Below are 15951 nucleotides of genomic sequence, written 5' to 3'. Positions count from 1 at the left end.
GACAGGTCTTCAGGTTATAGCTCAGCCCTCCTCCTTGCTCTCTCTAGCAACCACAAGCTCCTTCTACCACTGTCAAAGGCTGCTCCTGCCACCATACCTTCCCTGACAGGCTCAACTGTACCCACAAACCATGAGCCAGAAGAAATCTACGGCCCCCACCTTAGGCTGCTGTCTTAGTCAGGGTTTCTATTCCTGCACAAACATCATGACCAAGAAGCAAGTTGAGGAGGAAAGGGTTTATTCGGCTTACACTTCCATGCTGCTGTTCATCACCAAGGAAGTCAGGACTGGAACTCAGACAGGTCAGGGAGCAGGAGCTGATACAGAAGCCATGGAGGGATGTTCTTTACTGGCTTGCCTCCCCTGGCTTGCTCAGCCTACTCTCTTATAGAACCCAAGACTACCAGCCCAGGGATGGTCTCACCCACAAGGGGCCTTTCCCCCTTGATCACTAATTGAGAAAATGCCTTACAGCTGGATCTCATGGAGGCATTTCCTCAACTGAAGCTCCTCTCTCTGTGATAACTCCAGCTGTGTCAAGTTGACACAAAAATAGCCAGTACAGCTGCCATTTGTAAGGTATGTTATAACTGATATGAGAAAACTAATACACCCCCAAGAAACAATCATGTCACGATATGTGACAAAAGAGATTCATGTGACTAAGGTTAAAGGTCTTGACATGGAGAGATTATCCTAGACTATCATGTAAGTCCAATCACACAGATTCTTAAGAGGGAAAACTTCCCGTTTCCCACCTGAACCAGACGGAGCTGAGACACTGACAAAGTCCAAGTGTAAAGAGGGCAACCTGCCACTGCTCTAGGATGGAGGAGGAGCACACAGGTAAAGGCAGGTGAGCAGTGCCTCAGACAGGGGAGTGACTAGGAAACAGTCTCCAGAAAATAACCACCAACAGCCTCATTTTAGTCCAATGTGCTCCATGTCAGACTCTAAATCTAAACAAGTCTAAAACAGAGGGTTGTGTTGTTTCCAGCCTCAACAAAATTAGCAGTTTGTGTTAATCTGTTAGGGGAGTAACAAAATAAATATGAAGCCTCATAAAACATATGTGAAAGAAATAACAGTAATTTTTTAAAAATCTCAAACCCAATCTAATATAAAATTCCAGTCTTGTACTTAACACTCAACAAATCCAATTATCACCACTAATAACAGTATCTTCCAAGCTAATAAGCAGTTGAACACACTAGCAAGTAGTGATAATCTTCATTATAATGGTGCAGGCTGCTGAAAGCAAGCTTAAGCAAATGCCCAAGTGGAAGGATGTGATCTCCGGGTATATACCAAATTCTTAAGCCTCCCAAACTGGAGAAACCACATTTTAATCTTACATTTACTAAGGGAGTAACAAAGCCAATAGAAGCCCAGACAGCCTGTTTAGGAAGAAAGTGCTCTATTTAAAATTAAACAAAGGCTCTAGCTTTAGCCATCAAACTTACCAGAAATGAAATCTCACAACTAACCTTTCAATCTTTTAATATGCAATAATATGAAATCTTCAAATTTCATTTATATTATATATGAAATTATAAATAACGAGGTTATGATGGTAAAGAGCAATCAATGTACTTGCCTACGGTTGGGAATTAACTTCATAAATATTTGAGTTGTCCAATGAAAACATTTTTAGGTTTCAAATGGAACAGTGCTTTAGGAGAAACTAAAGTCATGATAGCCTAGAATATGTGGGACTCTCAGGAAAGTGGCTTACAACCCCAGCCCTTGGGAGGGAGACAGGGAAGATCTTGAGTTCAAAGCTACCCAAAGCTACAAAGCCAGTCCAGTCCAGCCTAAGCCACGCATTCGTTTGGGGATAAAGTCCTTAGTGACCCAAGGTCCTGAGTTTCACCTCTCCCACCATAAAGAGAGGTGTTAGTGAAATTCATTAATCAAAAAAAGTAAAACTGCAATTAAACAAATTCCTGGAGAAACATGATACAAACTAATCTCACAACCCACTGCTTTGCTTCCACCGTCTCCAAAACCACCTGCTATGGGACTCAAGAGTCACATTAAGAAGGTCTGTTGCTCATGCAATTAGGCAAGACTATCAGAAGAGCTTAAGAGCTGTGACTTTCAGATCAGTATAAATCATATTCAACAGGTTTGGGGGAGGGGGAAGAGGAGGACACCTGGCAGGCTGCACCAAGAAAACAGAACTATCTGCAGTTACCTGGGTAACTAAACCACACAGATTAAATGAGTAGCAGGGGACTGTATTCAGCTAATAGCTTTCACCCGGCCACATCTGTCCTCTCACTACAAATTCACGAAAGGAAAACTAATCCATGGTCAGGTCCAATAAAGCAAGACTAGAAAAACAACGCTAAAGTGAAGTTCACTTCAGTCCTCGAAGATCTGTGACCCTGAGACACCATCCAAGTATTTCAAAAGCAAAGAATCTTTTCCATTGAGGTGGAGTTTTTTGCTCTGTAAAACCAAGCTGAACTAAGTAATACCGTTTAAGGCTACTGTGAGAGAAATTCACTAACATCTCTGGCAGTGCTATACTGCTTACTTTTTAACCTAAGTGCAGTTCTGCTCCACGTAAAACAGAAGAGCTGGACACTGCAAAGCGGAAGGAGAGGGTGCCAGCTTGCCAACCTGCCAAGACCCACCAGAGCTAAGAGTGCAGGTGCCCAAATGCCAAGGAGAACCAGCCGCTCCTTACTCTCATCAAAGAAAAGCAAGCAGGTGCAGAAAACTGAGAGGCTAATGTGGTGATGCAAATCCTCTGGAACACACGGAGTTTGTACCTTCACAGGCCTTTCCACATACCTCCTCTACCAGGTGCTCCCAGGACAGACTCCAGCAGGCTGGGGTCTAGAGAGTCTCCTTAAATGGTACAGAAGGAAGAAAAGGCCCAAGCCAGCACCCACTGTTTCTGATGGATGGGAAGAAAACTATCACTAAAACTTCTACCACTAGAGTCAAGGCAAGAAACAGTATGAAGGGCAGCCTATCTATCCATCCAGAGGGAGGGCCAGAACTTCCCCAAAACCTGCAGTAGATGTAGAACAGGGAGAAAGGAGAGGTGTGCTCAAAAAGCACTGTCTACAAAGCCCTCAGTGGGCTTACCAAACCCTAAGTCGGAATCCAGAGACTGCCACTTGCCACCCATTTCCAAGCAGGCAGACAAGGTAATCAGCATGGACAGCCTATGCTAGGGAAATGCAAGGCCCTGCTGAGATGCAGCTGCACAGCAGGAAACAGCACCAAGCACAGCACTAAGAAAAACCCCCAACAACCCAACCCCATCCCTGCCCACCCCCACCCCCGAGCCCCCTCCACCCCCGCATTGAGCACAAAGTAATTGTACAGAGATTTCGGCTGGTAGTAACCATGGAAACCATAAAAACAAAACCTAGCTCAGCCCCTGATAACACTGGCTCAACAGGACACATTAAAAGACAAGCCTATTTACTATTTACATTCTTTCTTCTTGTCTATTCTACATAGAACATTTCAGCATTTAATATAATAATAATAATACACGAAGAAGCAAGAAAAAGACCATATTGTTAAAACAGAGTCAGAATCAGATGACCAAGTGGCAAGAAGAAGAAGAATTAGAAGAAGAAGAAGAAGAAGAAGAAGAAGAAGAAGAATTAGAAGCAGCAGCAGCTGCTGCTGCTGCTACAGAAAACAGAAGATATATCCTTGCACATCAGTGAGGTGGAGAGGTTCAGAACAACGGAAAAGCCCATGGTATTCCAAGCATGTTAACCCCAGTGTTCAGAAAACAGAGGCAGGCAGGCCTCTGTGAACTCAAGGCCAGCTTGGTCTACATAGCATGTCCCAGACCATCTAGGACTACTTAGAGAGACCCTGTCTCAAACTAAAACAAACAAAAACAAAACAAGGAACTACAAACAGGGTGGTGGGGGATGCACATGAGAACAGGAGGGATCAGGTGTGGTGAGGATGGAGGGAGAGTACTGGGAGAGACAACTGGAATGAGGGGAATCTCTGGGACAAGCCAGAAACCTAGGGCAATAAAGACCCCAGGGATAGATGAGGTGACCCTAGCTAAGATTCCTAGCAATGGGGGATAAAGAATCTGAACTAGCCATCTTCTGTAACCAGGTAAGACTTTCAGTAGAGGGCCTGGGACACCAACCCAGCCACAAAACCTGCAACCTACAATTTGTCCTGCCTACAAGATGTGCTGGGGTAAAGGTAGCTCAGAGAGTGTGAGGGTAGCCAATCAATGACTTGTCCAGGTTAAGACCCATGATAAGAGGGAGCCCACCCCTAATAAAATTAAACAAAAAAATATGGAAAGAAAATGACAAAGAGAAGCAAGCACTACCACGGACTGTTTTTAGTAGACTCTGATGTCGATGCATTTAAAAATAAAGATTACAATAAAATTATGAATACATCTCATTAAGTTCCTAAATAATCTTATAACAAATTTTCTTAACTTTCTGAAGTGGGCATATTTCTTATGCTATGATTTTTAGGCCAGTAAAAAGTATCAAACTGCACTACATAAAATGTGGGGATGATATAATAAGAATTTTCTAGAGGATAAATAAAAATGTGTTAAAATGTTCTTAAAAATTAATAAGCCTAATAAATAAATACTTGCACATAGCAAAAGTAAAAAAGCAAACAGCTCAACAGAAGAAAAGACAAAAGATGAAAATAAGAAATACAGTGAAGAAATGTAAAAAATTGGTAACTTCTAATATGGAGAACTGGCACTCCTCACTGAGGAGTAGGATGTAAAACACAACCCGCACCTCCACACACACAACTCCACAACCAGTCAGAATAGAGGCCCCATTCACCCAGGGTACAGGGCCAGAGCAAGCTGCCTAGCCTGGGTAAGGCCCCAGATTCCATCTCTAGTCACACCCAAAAAAAGCCTCCTTTCTAGTAACCTCTCTGCCACTCCAGATGTATCCATAGGAAGCTGTATTACACTATTATGCTGCCATAATGTGCACAGCATTTGCATCCATGCCTTGGCACCACTGACATACATTTTTCCTAACTCTCCTGTAGAACTGTGAAGACCCAGGCAAGCACCACTTGCCCTGCTGGCCCTCAGGTCAGCTCAACTCCCACCGGCAATCCCGTCCCACTTGAGCCATTTCTCTACTGTGATAGTCACAACGTTTAAGGGAAGTTAGAGCAGAAATCTCATTGGTGATATAGTAAGAAGTCTTACTCATCAACAACAAAACTCACAAGCAAAAACTGTGCTCAGTTAGAAAAAGAAAATAGAAATGGCTCATAAACATGTTAAAAAAATCACAATTCTACTTATTACCTAAATGAAAAAAGATAATAGTTACCTATGGAAATATAAAGAAATACATTCTAGCAATACTTGCTAGTAAGGATACAAACTGATAAGTTGTTTCTTTTCTTTTTTCTTTTGATACTAGGGGGTTGAATTCAGGGCCTTACACATGCTAGACAAGAGCTCTAGCCAATACAAGCTAATAAGGTAAGTTTGGATTATCTCTGAAAATTGCAAAAAAAAAATTATATGTATATATATATATATATATATATATAGAGAGAGAGAGAGAGAGAGAGAGAGATCTTTTGACCCAAGAATTCTACTTCTTAGAGCTTACACTTCAAATACTTCCATTATATGTAACAAGTACATGATTATTCAGTCGAGGGTCATTTATATTAATATTAGAAAGTTAAATTACATAAAAATTATAGTACATTTATTCAGCTAAACATTATACAGTTAAAATAACTAAACAGCACCATAGGAATCTATTTCCACAACATACATGCTTACTTTATGCAGTACCACTTACACAACAAGAAGAAATACAGTTTAAAATTCATATACTGGTGCAACTGAATGGTTAAAGAACAGGTACAGAAAAGCCACCTTCTTCTCACTAGCTAATTTTCACACACTTTTAATTGCTTACCATAAACGGATTCATTTAAATTAATCACTTTTAAAGATAAAATCAATTATTTGTGTTACTTCCAGTTCATTTTAAAATGCTCAAGGACAGAGGAACAAAACAGATTGCTTGCTCATCCTCACACAACCAACATTTTGCATAAGTGCCTCACATATAGAGGCCAGAGACTATGTTGTGCCTCACATATAGAGTACAGACACTATGCTGTGCCTCACATATAAAGCACAGAGACTATGTTGTACCTCACATACTGAGGACAGAGACTAGATTGGCTAAGTTTATAAAAGTAAGAATATGTTAAACAACCAGGAATTAAGAAATTCCCCTAAAATTTCCCAGTGTTTACTTGGGATAGCCAATAATCTAAGGGTTGTAGTCCATGATTCTGTAGCTTGAACACTGACTGCCCTCCACAGCCATGGACACTACTCTTTTAGACTAGGTAATCGTTCTGAAGACAAGCAGTAAGTCTTTCCACCAACACATCCACGCTGCCCAACCCTGAGTTATACTGGACTGCACTATCCCTGGACGATGCTGTCCACGAGTACTGAAGTTTAGATTCTAAACACCTCCATTAAATGTAACCTTTGGCTTTCTATGCCTCTATCTGAAAAACGCTCATCAGAGTATCCGTACTTCCTAACTGTTCTGAAGATTAAATGAACAAGCACAGGAACTGTGCTGAGTTATAATTATTATTATGTAGCACATAAGGATTCTGTAAATTGTAACTGTTATTATTCTATAGCTCCTTGGCATTTAATTATTACCCCTCAGCCATTTCTTTTAACTATAGAAATGGTGACATTAGGAAAAAGACATTCAGAGAAAGATGACAGTCTGTTTTACACTTCATTAACATCAATGTCCTTGGGGAAAAAACAATTAGCATCATGCCCAACAACCAGAGGGCATAAGCCCTAAGTCCAAGTACCAACATCTGCCTTTAGGTCAGTCCCTTCCCTCAGTCAGTGGCAGCGCCGGCTATGGATAAAAACACCAAGTTCTAACTCCATATAAAACCAGCTTTTAACAATTTCATCCCTTTATATTTCCATATGCTGAAACTCTACATAAAAAATTATAAATGTGTGTGTGTGTGTGTATGTGTGTGTGTGTGTGTTTCTGTATTAACACAATGAATACTGGAAATCTGAAATTCCAATATATAATTCTAGTCCTGGTAATCCTTTAACATCTAAATAAAGAGCACTTTGAAGAAAAGAATATAATTTAAAGAGCAGAAAAAAAATAGTTTCAGAAGTGAACTCCTTGAATTCAAGTCCTCATTCTGACATTACCGGTCCTCTGATCTGAACTGGTTCTATGATCTCGTCTTGACGGTTAGTTTCGATTTTCATCTGCAAACCATGTAAGATCACCTGGGAAGCCTGAGTGAGGAGTGTGCTGGGTTGTGCTGGTCTGTGCTGTAGCAGTTACTTCAGCTGATTAAGTGTGGTGGGCAGCAGACTCACGCACTTCATGGCTGGGAGCCTGACTGAGTGAAAAGAGGCAGCAGATAGGCAGAAGAAGGAAGAGCACACGTGCTCTCTGCTCTAGTCAGGGGACATGACTGGCTTCAAGTTCCTACCACCTCTACTGCCCCACAACCATGGCTGTAGCTTGGAACGGTTAGCCAAATAAACCCTTTCCTCCTAAGCTGCTTCTGCCAGGATGTTTTATAGCAATGAGGAAGAAACCTTGATTTTCTTCTTCTAAAATAAACATAATACAACAGCTTTAAAAGGCAGTAGTGAGTAATTAGCTCAAGGTGCTTGTAAGTACTGCTATTACTAAGTCTCACCATTCCTTCAGAACACTGAAGTCAAAGGAGCACAGATAACAAGCTTTTATAACTGTGACCTTTATAGAACCATGCTTTTGAATCACAACTTTAAGAGTGAAGGAAGTAACTTAAAAAAACCACTTACTTTGTAGCAGCAGCAGCAAAATGTCTGTTGTGCAAGAGACTGTTCACAGAACAAGGGTAAAGAGATGCCTGGGAAGCCATCTTGCAAAGACTATGCCTTTGATGATGTATCAAGACTTGGAAAGAAAAACAAAATAACATTAAATAATCATCAGGTTCAAACATTTTTACATTCGTTTTAAAAACCAGTATTTTTTTTTAAAGGAACTAATATTTTGTGATTCTTAACCACTTTTAAGAAGTGTAATAATTGGGGCTAGGGATTTTTTTTATATATGAAATAATAATCAGGGCTGCCTCAAAAGCAAGAGAATCTGAGTTTGGATCCTCCCAGAATCCACAGAAAAAGCTGGGTGTGGGGCAAATGCCTGCAGTTCCGGGAACAGTGATGTGCCAGATGGAGACAAGAGACCCCTGGAAGCTCGCTTATGGATGAGCCTGACCTGCACAGTGAAGCTCCAGGCCAGTAAGAGATCAAAGGAAAGATGACAGGTGTCTGAGGGACAACCCCAAGTTGTCCTCTGACCTCTACACATGCACTGCACACATGCACACATCCCCCACATGAATGCAAACATAAAAACAAATACACACAAACACACAAAGTATCTAACAATAAGAACAGGGTGTAGCTTAATGACAGAGTTCCTGGCCTAGTACACGCAAGGTCCTGTGTGCATCACTAAAAAAATAAAAAGATAAAATACAAAAATCACACATCGAGAGACTGCAAGCAAGGAGAGGCATCTAATTATCTAACTACTTTTTCCCTTCACTTGTTTTGGTGTTTGAGACAGGAGCTCACTGTAGTTAGCCTGACCTGGAACTAAGTAGCCCAGGCTAGACTGAACCATAGGCAACACGTGATTATAGGCATGAGCGATTACACCTTCTCCATCTATTTTTACCTTAACCTCATTTAAGCTCAAGAGATTGTCTTAGTTTTATTAATAGAGAATATTGCATATGTACCCCTAGATTTTTAAAAAAATAGCTTCTATTTTATTCATTCATTTTTAAAGACGATACATTTACAGGGTTGTCTGAGTTCTTCGAAAAGCAGAAAAAGTGAGAAATTTGCCCTAACCGATCAAGACTTGTTATTAGAAGGGGCAGGAAGGAGAAAAGGTAGCATAAAGGATAAAAAGAGCCAGCCAATTATAACCGTGTATGCATGGAAATGTCTCAATGAAACCCATTTCTTTACATGCTAAATGAAACGTCACTTAAGCCAGTTGTAGTAGGGAATGCCTTTAGCCCCAGCACTCAGGAGGCAGAGGCAGACAGATCTCTGTGAGTTCAAGGTCAGCCTGATATACAGAGCAAGTTCCAGGACAGCTAGGGCTGTTATGGGGAGAAACTCTGTCTGGAAACAAAAATTTAAAAATCCACTTTTTTAAAAATGCATTTTTATGATAGTTCTTTATGTTGGTAGTAGTACAAATACAGAAAGACAGATTAGTAAAACAAAAAAAGGCTTGACAATAAAATCATCCAAATTTCCCACTACAGAAAAAAGAAAAAAACCCACTCAAAGGTGAATGCTATATTTTAAAAGCCTTCCAGGATCAAGAAAAATGTCCTTATAGCCTTTCGGGGAGGAACAGTTTCACAAACAAGGCCCAAAGGCACTAAATAAAAAGTAGTTTACTAAGTGTTAAAAACTTCTGCTTAGATTCCCTAGTTGGCCATCATTGGAAAGAGAGGTCCCTTGGTCTTGCAAACTTTATATGCCTAGGTACAGGGGAATGCCAGGGCCAAGAAGTGGGAGTAGGTGGGTAGGGGAGCAGGGGGGAGGAGGGAGTAATAGGGAACTTTCGGGATAGCATTTGAAATGTAAATAAAGAAAATATCTAATAAAAAAATAAAGTGACAAAAATTCAAAAAAAAAAACAAACTTCTGCTTATCAAATATACTTTTTAAAAATTAAGAATTGAGGCTGAGGAGACTATCAGCAAAGTGCTTGCCATGCAAGCATGAGGGCCTGCATTCACCTCACCACACGTGTAAAACACTGAGCACAGTGACTCTTCCTCCAAATTCCAAAACCAGAAGGCTGATCGCTGTGACTCACTGGCCAACCAGACGAGGCTAATCAACACTCTCCAGGTCCTAGTGACAGACCCGGCATCAGAAACAATGGGATGGATAAGTCATGAGAAATAACACACTACATGCATCTACACACATGTGCACACATACCTTCCCACATGCACATACAGTGAAAAGATGAATCTAAAATGGGTAGAGTATATTTGCAACATGTTCACTGGACAAACGAGTTGTATCTTGAGTGTGAAAGAGCAACACAATTGAAAAGTAAACAAGAAGGATAAAAAGACATCAAACTAGAAAGGAAATGCCAACAATGTGAAAGCTGTCCACTGAGAAGTATTGCCTTATTAGTAAGCAAGGATACGTCAATTTAAAACACATTATAGAGTTCCATATTAGCACTACTTAAAGAGTGCTCAGTAGACCTATTATAATCTGCAACCACAAAAAGGTTACACTAGCATGTGAAACAAAGCACTAAATTATACTGTTCAATGCAACCAGCAATACTTTTAATAATGGGCATGCTGGAGATGCCTGTCCCAACACATGGGAGCCTAACCCTGTCTCAAATTGTTCTTGTTTTTTAGCAAAGCTTAATCAAGAAAGCAGTGTCTGCTTTTATTGTGGAGATGTGGTTTATAAACTGGATGGTCTAAGTACCATTGTTTTACAAGCACTGGAATAAGGAAGGTTATGAAGCTTATGTAACTGGTCAGTGGGGAGACAAGACACAATAAATAGAGGAAGGAGAAGGGCTGCAAGATAAAAGAAGAGGGGGGGTTGCTTGCATTTTAAAAGTAAAGATCAGTTTCATATGCGAGGTGACAGAGCTCTTGCTGTGCAAGCATGAGGGGTGAAATTCAGATTCGTGGCAGCCACAAAAAAGCTGGGTAAGCACAGTGCAACACCTCCCACCTCCAGGGGCTTCTCTTGAGACAGTGGGATCCGCAAGCTCCAGGTCCAGCGACAAACTCTACCTCTGGAAACAAGCTAGATACTGGCTGGCAGAAGAGAGCCTCCATGGGCACACATACATATGCACTCACACACATGTGAACATGCATACATAGACCAAGTACACATACACATGAAAAAGATCTTATAGTGTATATGGCACTGTGAATTCCTATTAGCCATGTCTAAAGTGCTCAGACATGAGTATACAAAATGGGCAGTGCAGTTAGAGGCCATTGTAAGGGCTTGGGTGGAGGAGGGGCACTTTTTGGAGTTCTCCGCACAAGAGTAATATGATTAAGCTATTTTGTAAATATTTATTTATTTAGAGCCTGGTGATGGGGTCTCAGACTGTAGTCCTACACAGCCTAGAACTCACTATGACTCTAGGCTGACCTCAAACTTGCATCCAACCTCCCAACTTTGCCTCCCAAGTGCTGGAATTAGAAACCTGTGCCACCACAATCAGCTAAAGGTCTTTTTTTTTTCTTTTTAAATTCCCTAAGTTTTTATTTTATGTGTATGGGTATTTTGCCCTTAGAGGACAGAAGAGAGGGGTCATAGCACCTGGAACTGGGACAGTTATGAGCTACAATGTGGGTGCTAGGAATGAAACCCAGCTCCTCTGGAAAGGCAGCAAATCCTCTTAAACTACTGAGCCACCTCAACACACACACACACACACACACACACACACACACACACCAAAACCAACAAATAGTCTGAATCAATTTAGACGGAAAGCAAACAGGATTTGTCAACTACTTAACGCAAAGTGTGAGGAAGAGTCAAAGATACTCTGAAGTTCTGGCCTGGACAACTGAATGTTTTACCAAATGAGATGGAGAAAACTGCAGCCTGTGATTATAAGCTTGGTTTTCAACATGTGTGAAGTACCGTAAGTTATAGACACATACAGCTCTAGAATTCGCAAATGAACATAAGGCTGAACTTCAGGAAAGAAGTCCCAGCTGCAGATAAATATTTGATAGCCATTAAAATATCAGTCACAACAACTGGGGCCACTAAAAGAATGAATCCACAACCCCTCCACCCCCACCCCGGAAAATTGATGTTGGATACAGAAGAAATGAGAATGAAGGATGGGGATCCTGGGACACTACACGGAAACAGACTGGGGAGAAGACAAGCCAACTAATTAATATGAGCAGTAACAGGAGAAATAATAAGAACATTAGTATGTATCCTGGAAGCTAAGAGAAGGAAAAGTGACGAAAATCTTCAGTTCTCTTCTTGGCTTCTTCAATTCTATCTCATGTGATTTCTATCACATGAAGGTAATAGCCCCCATTTCTTTTCAGTAATGACATTTTGGTTTGCTTATTTAGTCGTCATTGGGGTGTGTTGTGATCTCTTGTCATCCCCAACTGCTAAAGAATGAGTCTAAATAAAGATGCTGATCTTGGCACTGAACTTTCCTGAGGAAAGTTTAAAGAGAAAATGGATGCAGCATTTGTTAGGAAGAGTGGAGAGCTACTAAGGTGTGTAACTCCCTGGTAGAGATTTACCCAGGATGGTTGACGTTGTAAATTCATACCCAATACCATAAAATAAATCACAACCTTCAGTTCTTCCCTGCCATTTAATAGGTAAATTTAGCCACGTGCCAAATGGGATTGGTTTCTTCCTCTTAAAATGGAGTGGTGCAGGCTGTTTCGTCCATTTAAAGATCTGATTTAATTGGATAATGATATTTACAATCATTGTCCTTAAAAAATAAAAAGGCATGGTACTAAAGGGGCTGTCACAGTAACCAATCAGACTTGACTTGTTACTGAAAAAAGAAACACTACAGAACTAGTCTCCAAGTGATAAACACGATAGCCTCTGTAAATTTACGAACTGGAATCGCCTTTATTCATAAACACCCCAAGGTTCAGATATTTACAGATGTAAATCACTTCATATACCACATTTCCCTTCAGGGCTCGCTTATCAAACTGAACACGCCCGCTACCCCATACACAGAACAGAATCCTGCCTTGTACTCCTCACCCCTGACTATAAGGACTGCCAATGTATTTCCGCTCCCATTTCATCCTCAAAATGACCTGCTCCAAGAGAGAACGCTTACGTTAAGGGTCGCTTTTAAGCACTGATGACCCTCTGGGCTGTGGAGCCCAGAAGACCACGGAAGCATTTCGAGGACCGAGAAGCTGACCGGTGCCTACGAGATTCTGCCATGGATTCCGCTGCAACAGGAAACTCGGCTCTAGATTTACTTTCCACGCAAGAACACTGCTCCTCTTACCTCTACGGAGGCACCTTACGGCCGCCGCCATGTTGACTGTTCCGGATTGTGCTGACGAAATGGGTCCCAGGTTTCAACTGCATGGAAATGCGAAAAAGGGTTCCGCGCGGAAGCTGGCAAAGGGGGAAGGGGTTGGTAGGAGCAGAGGAGCAGGGCGGGGACGACCTGGCTTCAGTGCCCTCGTGGCGCGGTTCCTGTCGGTTCGCTGTATAGGACTGCCCTTCGTGGCTCCGGTTCAAAGGTTTATCAACCTTCAGGGGGGAAAATGGCTTTGTTGAAAACTCTGTAATTATTTATTCCTTCTTATTTTTAATTTTGGACCCTGCAGATGTACTCCGAACGGTCATTTAAATAGAGGGAACCTGGTTCTCTGCCTAAAGTCTTGAGAAAACGAGTGCCCCCAGCTTCCTTCGCTATACTCTCAGCCTTCTTAAGATTCGGTTTTTCCTTAAATGAATATTGCTAGGCGACCGTGCGCGGAGCTAGCGTGCGCGCGCCTCTGAGTTCAATCTTCTTCATAGCAAAGAGAAAACAAAATCCATCAAACTCGCCAGGAGGTCCCGCTCTCTCACCCCCTTCCAACCCCCTTTGAGCAAACCTTAATCTTTCATCCGTCTGCTTTTTGGTTTCCGGCTGCTGGCAAGCTGTGCTGATCGGACCTAAGGAGCAGTACACTGCTTGGAGTTTTGGAAACACGTCTAGGGGTTTGTTTTGGTTTTTGGAGTTTATCTGTTTTTTGTTTTTGTTCTACGTAGCCAATCAGAGACCAGTGCACAGGTTATTCTGACTCCTCCCTACCCCCCCCCCAAAAAAAAAAAAACATCCGTTATGTCTCAGCTGCCCGTGTAGTTTCTCTAAACCAAGTCTGTTCAGGAATTAATTCATAAGAATAAACTCCTCCAGTAATTGGCCATTTCCAAAGGCGCCCTTACGGGCCTCTGCCTACCTCCTCAACCAACAACCTTCCTAACACACATGCGTGTGTACACATAACACACACACAAAGAGAGGGAGGAAGGGAGGGCAGGAGAAGACACATTTCTCACCTCTGTGACATTTTTCCTCTCTGGCTTTTCTTTGAATTATCATGCAACACATTAACAGTATTTTTTCCCCTTAAGATTTAAATTCCGACTCTGCTCATTGTTGGCAGTCTCCTTTCATACTTCCAGGACTGAATTATGGCCACTTTTTCCTGGTTTTGGGTAATAAACAGAATTTGCAATTTTTTAATTTATTTGAAACAATTCTGAGACCTATTATTCTATATAATATAATTTACCAACCTAAGTGTACAATTTAGTGGGGTTTGAGGACACAGAGCTGTGCAGCTGTCACAATGTATCTCCCCATCTCTTTGAACTCTTTGTGGGCAGCAATCATGTCGTTCATTTTTGTAACCTCAGCACATACTACACACAGCGTCAGACCGGAAGGAAGGTCAGCAGTAAATGTTGAAAAAAAAAAAATGAATCCATGTGTATACGAATTAGTGACTTGATAAGAATTTCAAGCCTGCCAAACTTGGTTTCCTGAAGCTACTCAGAGAAGATGGACCTCATCAAAGGTAGAATCTTCCAGAAGCTTTATTTTATATTTATACCTAGTAGCCATCTAAATGAATAAGATTGTTACTTATTGACTGTTCTCGTTAACATGAAAGCACTTACTTCAAAAGCTCTGCGACTGTTTAAAAGAAAAGAAAAGAAAACCTTAGAAGAACGTGACTCTACTTTGATAACTTTGTTTCTGCTTGTCCTCTTTTCCTTCTATGCTCTTTTCACACATACCTGAGCAACTACTAAGTACCAAGCCTTGTGCTTAGATGCATAGATAAGGGGGAGCTGGAAAACTGGCAGTCACCTCATGATACTTAAAGATAACTCCGTCTAAGAACATACGCAAATTCTCCTGTTGCTGGCTCTTAGATTCATCTCATCTCCACAGCTGGAGTCAGTTGGTCCTCACCTGAAAATGTCTACCATGAGAACACAACCATCCAGTCAGAACTCACAAAATGTAATAAGCTTACACCAGTATTATTATTAAAACAATGTCCTGTATAAGTTCAATGTGCCTTATTGCCTGCTTTGGTCACCAGAATCTGATGGCATTCAACAAGTAAGATCCAGAGTTCAGATATTTGCAGATAGATAGATGATATTCATTAGCTTAAGACTTTAGAAAAACTATAAATTAAAAGCTACTCTGAAATGGGCACTCCATTATAATGATCATGACTTCATTATCATCTTGACTGGATTTAGAATTATGTAGGAGATTGAGGAATACCTCTGGGTATTTCGGTAATGATATTATTTCTAGAGAGAATTAATTAGTGGGGGAAACCCATCCTATATGTGGGTAGCACTGTCCTGTGGGCAGTGAGCCCTGTGAGCTCGGACAGAACAAAGGGGAGATGAGAGAAAGGCAGCTGGCAGCTGAGTGCTGGCTTCTTTCTGCTTGCTTTTGGTCATGGCACAAGCCACTCTGCTATGTGTTTCCCCAGCTATGATGGGCTAAATCCTGTAAAACTATAAGTCAAACTAAATCCTTCTTGTTTTAAGACATTTCTGCCAGTTATTTTGGTCACAGTAAGGAAAAGATAACATATACCAAAACTCTGAATGTTTGATACATAAGAATCCTTCCTTGCTAAAGAAAGCTATTTTGGTTAAGTGGGGGATATTCTGGAGTCAAACTTCCTGCCTCTGAATTCCAATCCCGAGTGTGTGCAAAACGGAGCAAGTAGCTATAACCCTCTGGGCCCTGTTCCCTTATTTGTGACATGGGGATA

General features: G+C 41.2%; 1 protein-coding gene across 3 annotated transcripts in view; it reads right to left on the bottom strand.

The window, feature by feature from the left end:
• Positions 1-13876, bottom strand: part of Mrpl1 (mitochondrial ribosomal protein L1) — a 55997-nt gene extending 42121 nt beyond the window's left edge. Inside the window, exons 1-3 of one of the 3 annotated variants that reach the window (XM_021162828.2) lie at positions 13753-13876; positions 13155-13405; positions 7871-7985 (exon numbers count right to left, since the gene is read on the bottom strand). In XM_021162828.2, coding sequence (XP_021018487.1) covers positions 7871-7985; positions 13155-13185 — 146 coding nt within the window. In that variant the 5' untranslated portion in view covers positions 13186-13405; positions 13753-13876. The other 2 variants (XM_021162829.2, XM_029477417.1) reach the window with 2 other exon arrangements.
• Between the last annotated feature and the right edge of the window lie 2075 nt (positions 13877-15951).

The sequence above is a fragment of the Mus caroli genome, chromosome 5, assembly GCF_900094665.2.
Source record: "Mus caroli chromosome 5, CAROLI_EIJ_v1.1, whole genome shotgun sequence".
Taxonomy (NCBI): domain Eukaryota; kingdom Metazoa; phylum Chordata; class Mammalia; order Rodentia; family Muridae; genus Mus; species Mus caroli.
This window is presented reverse-complemented; position numbering and strand designations above follow the sequence as displayed.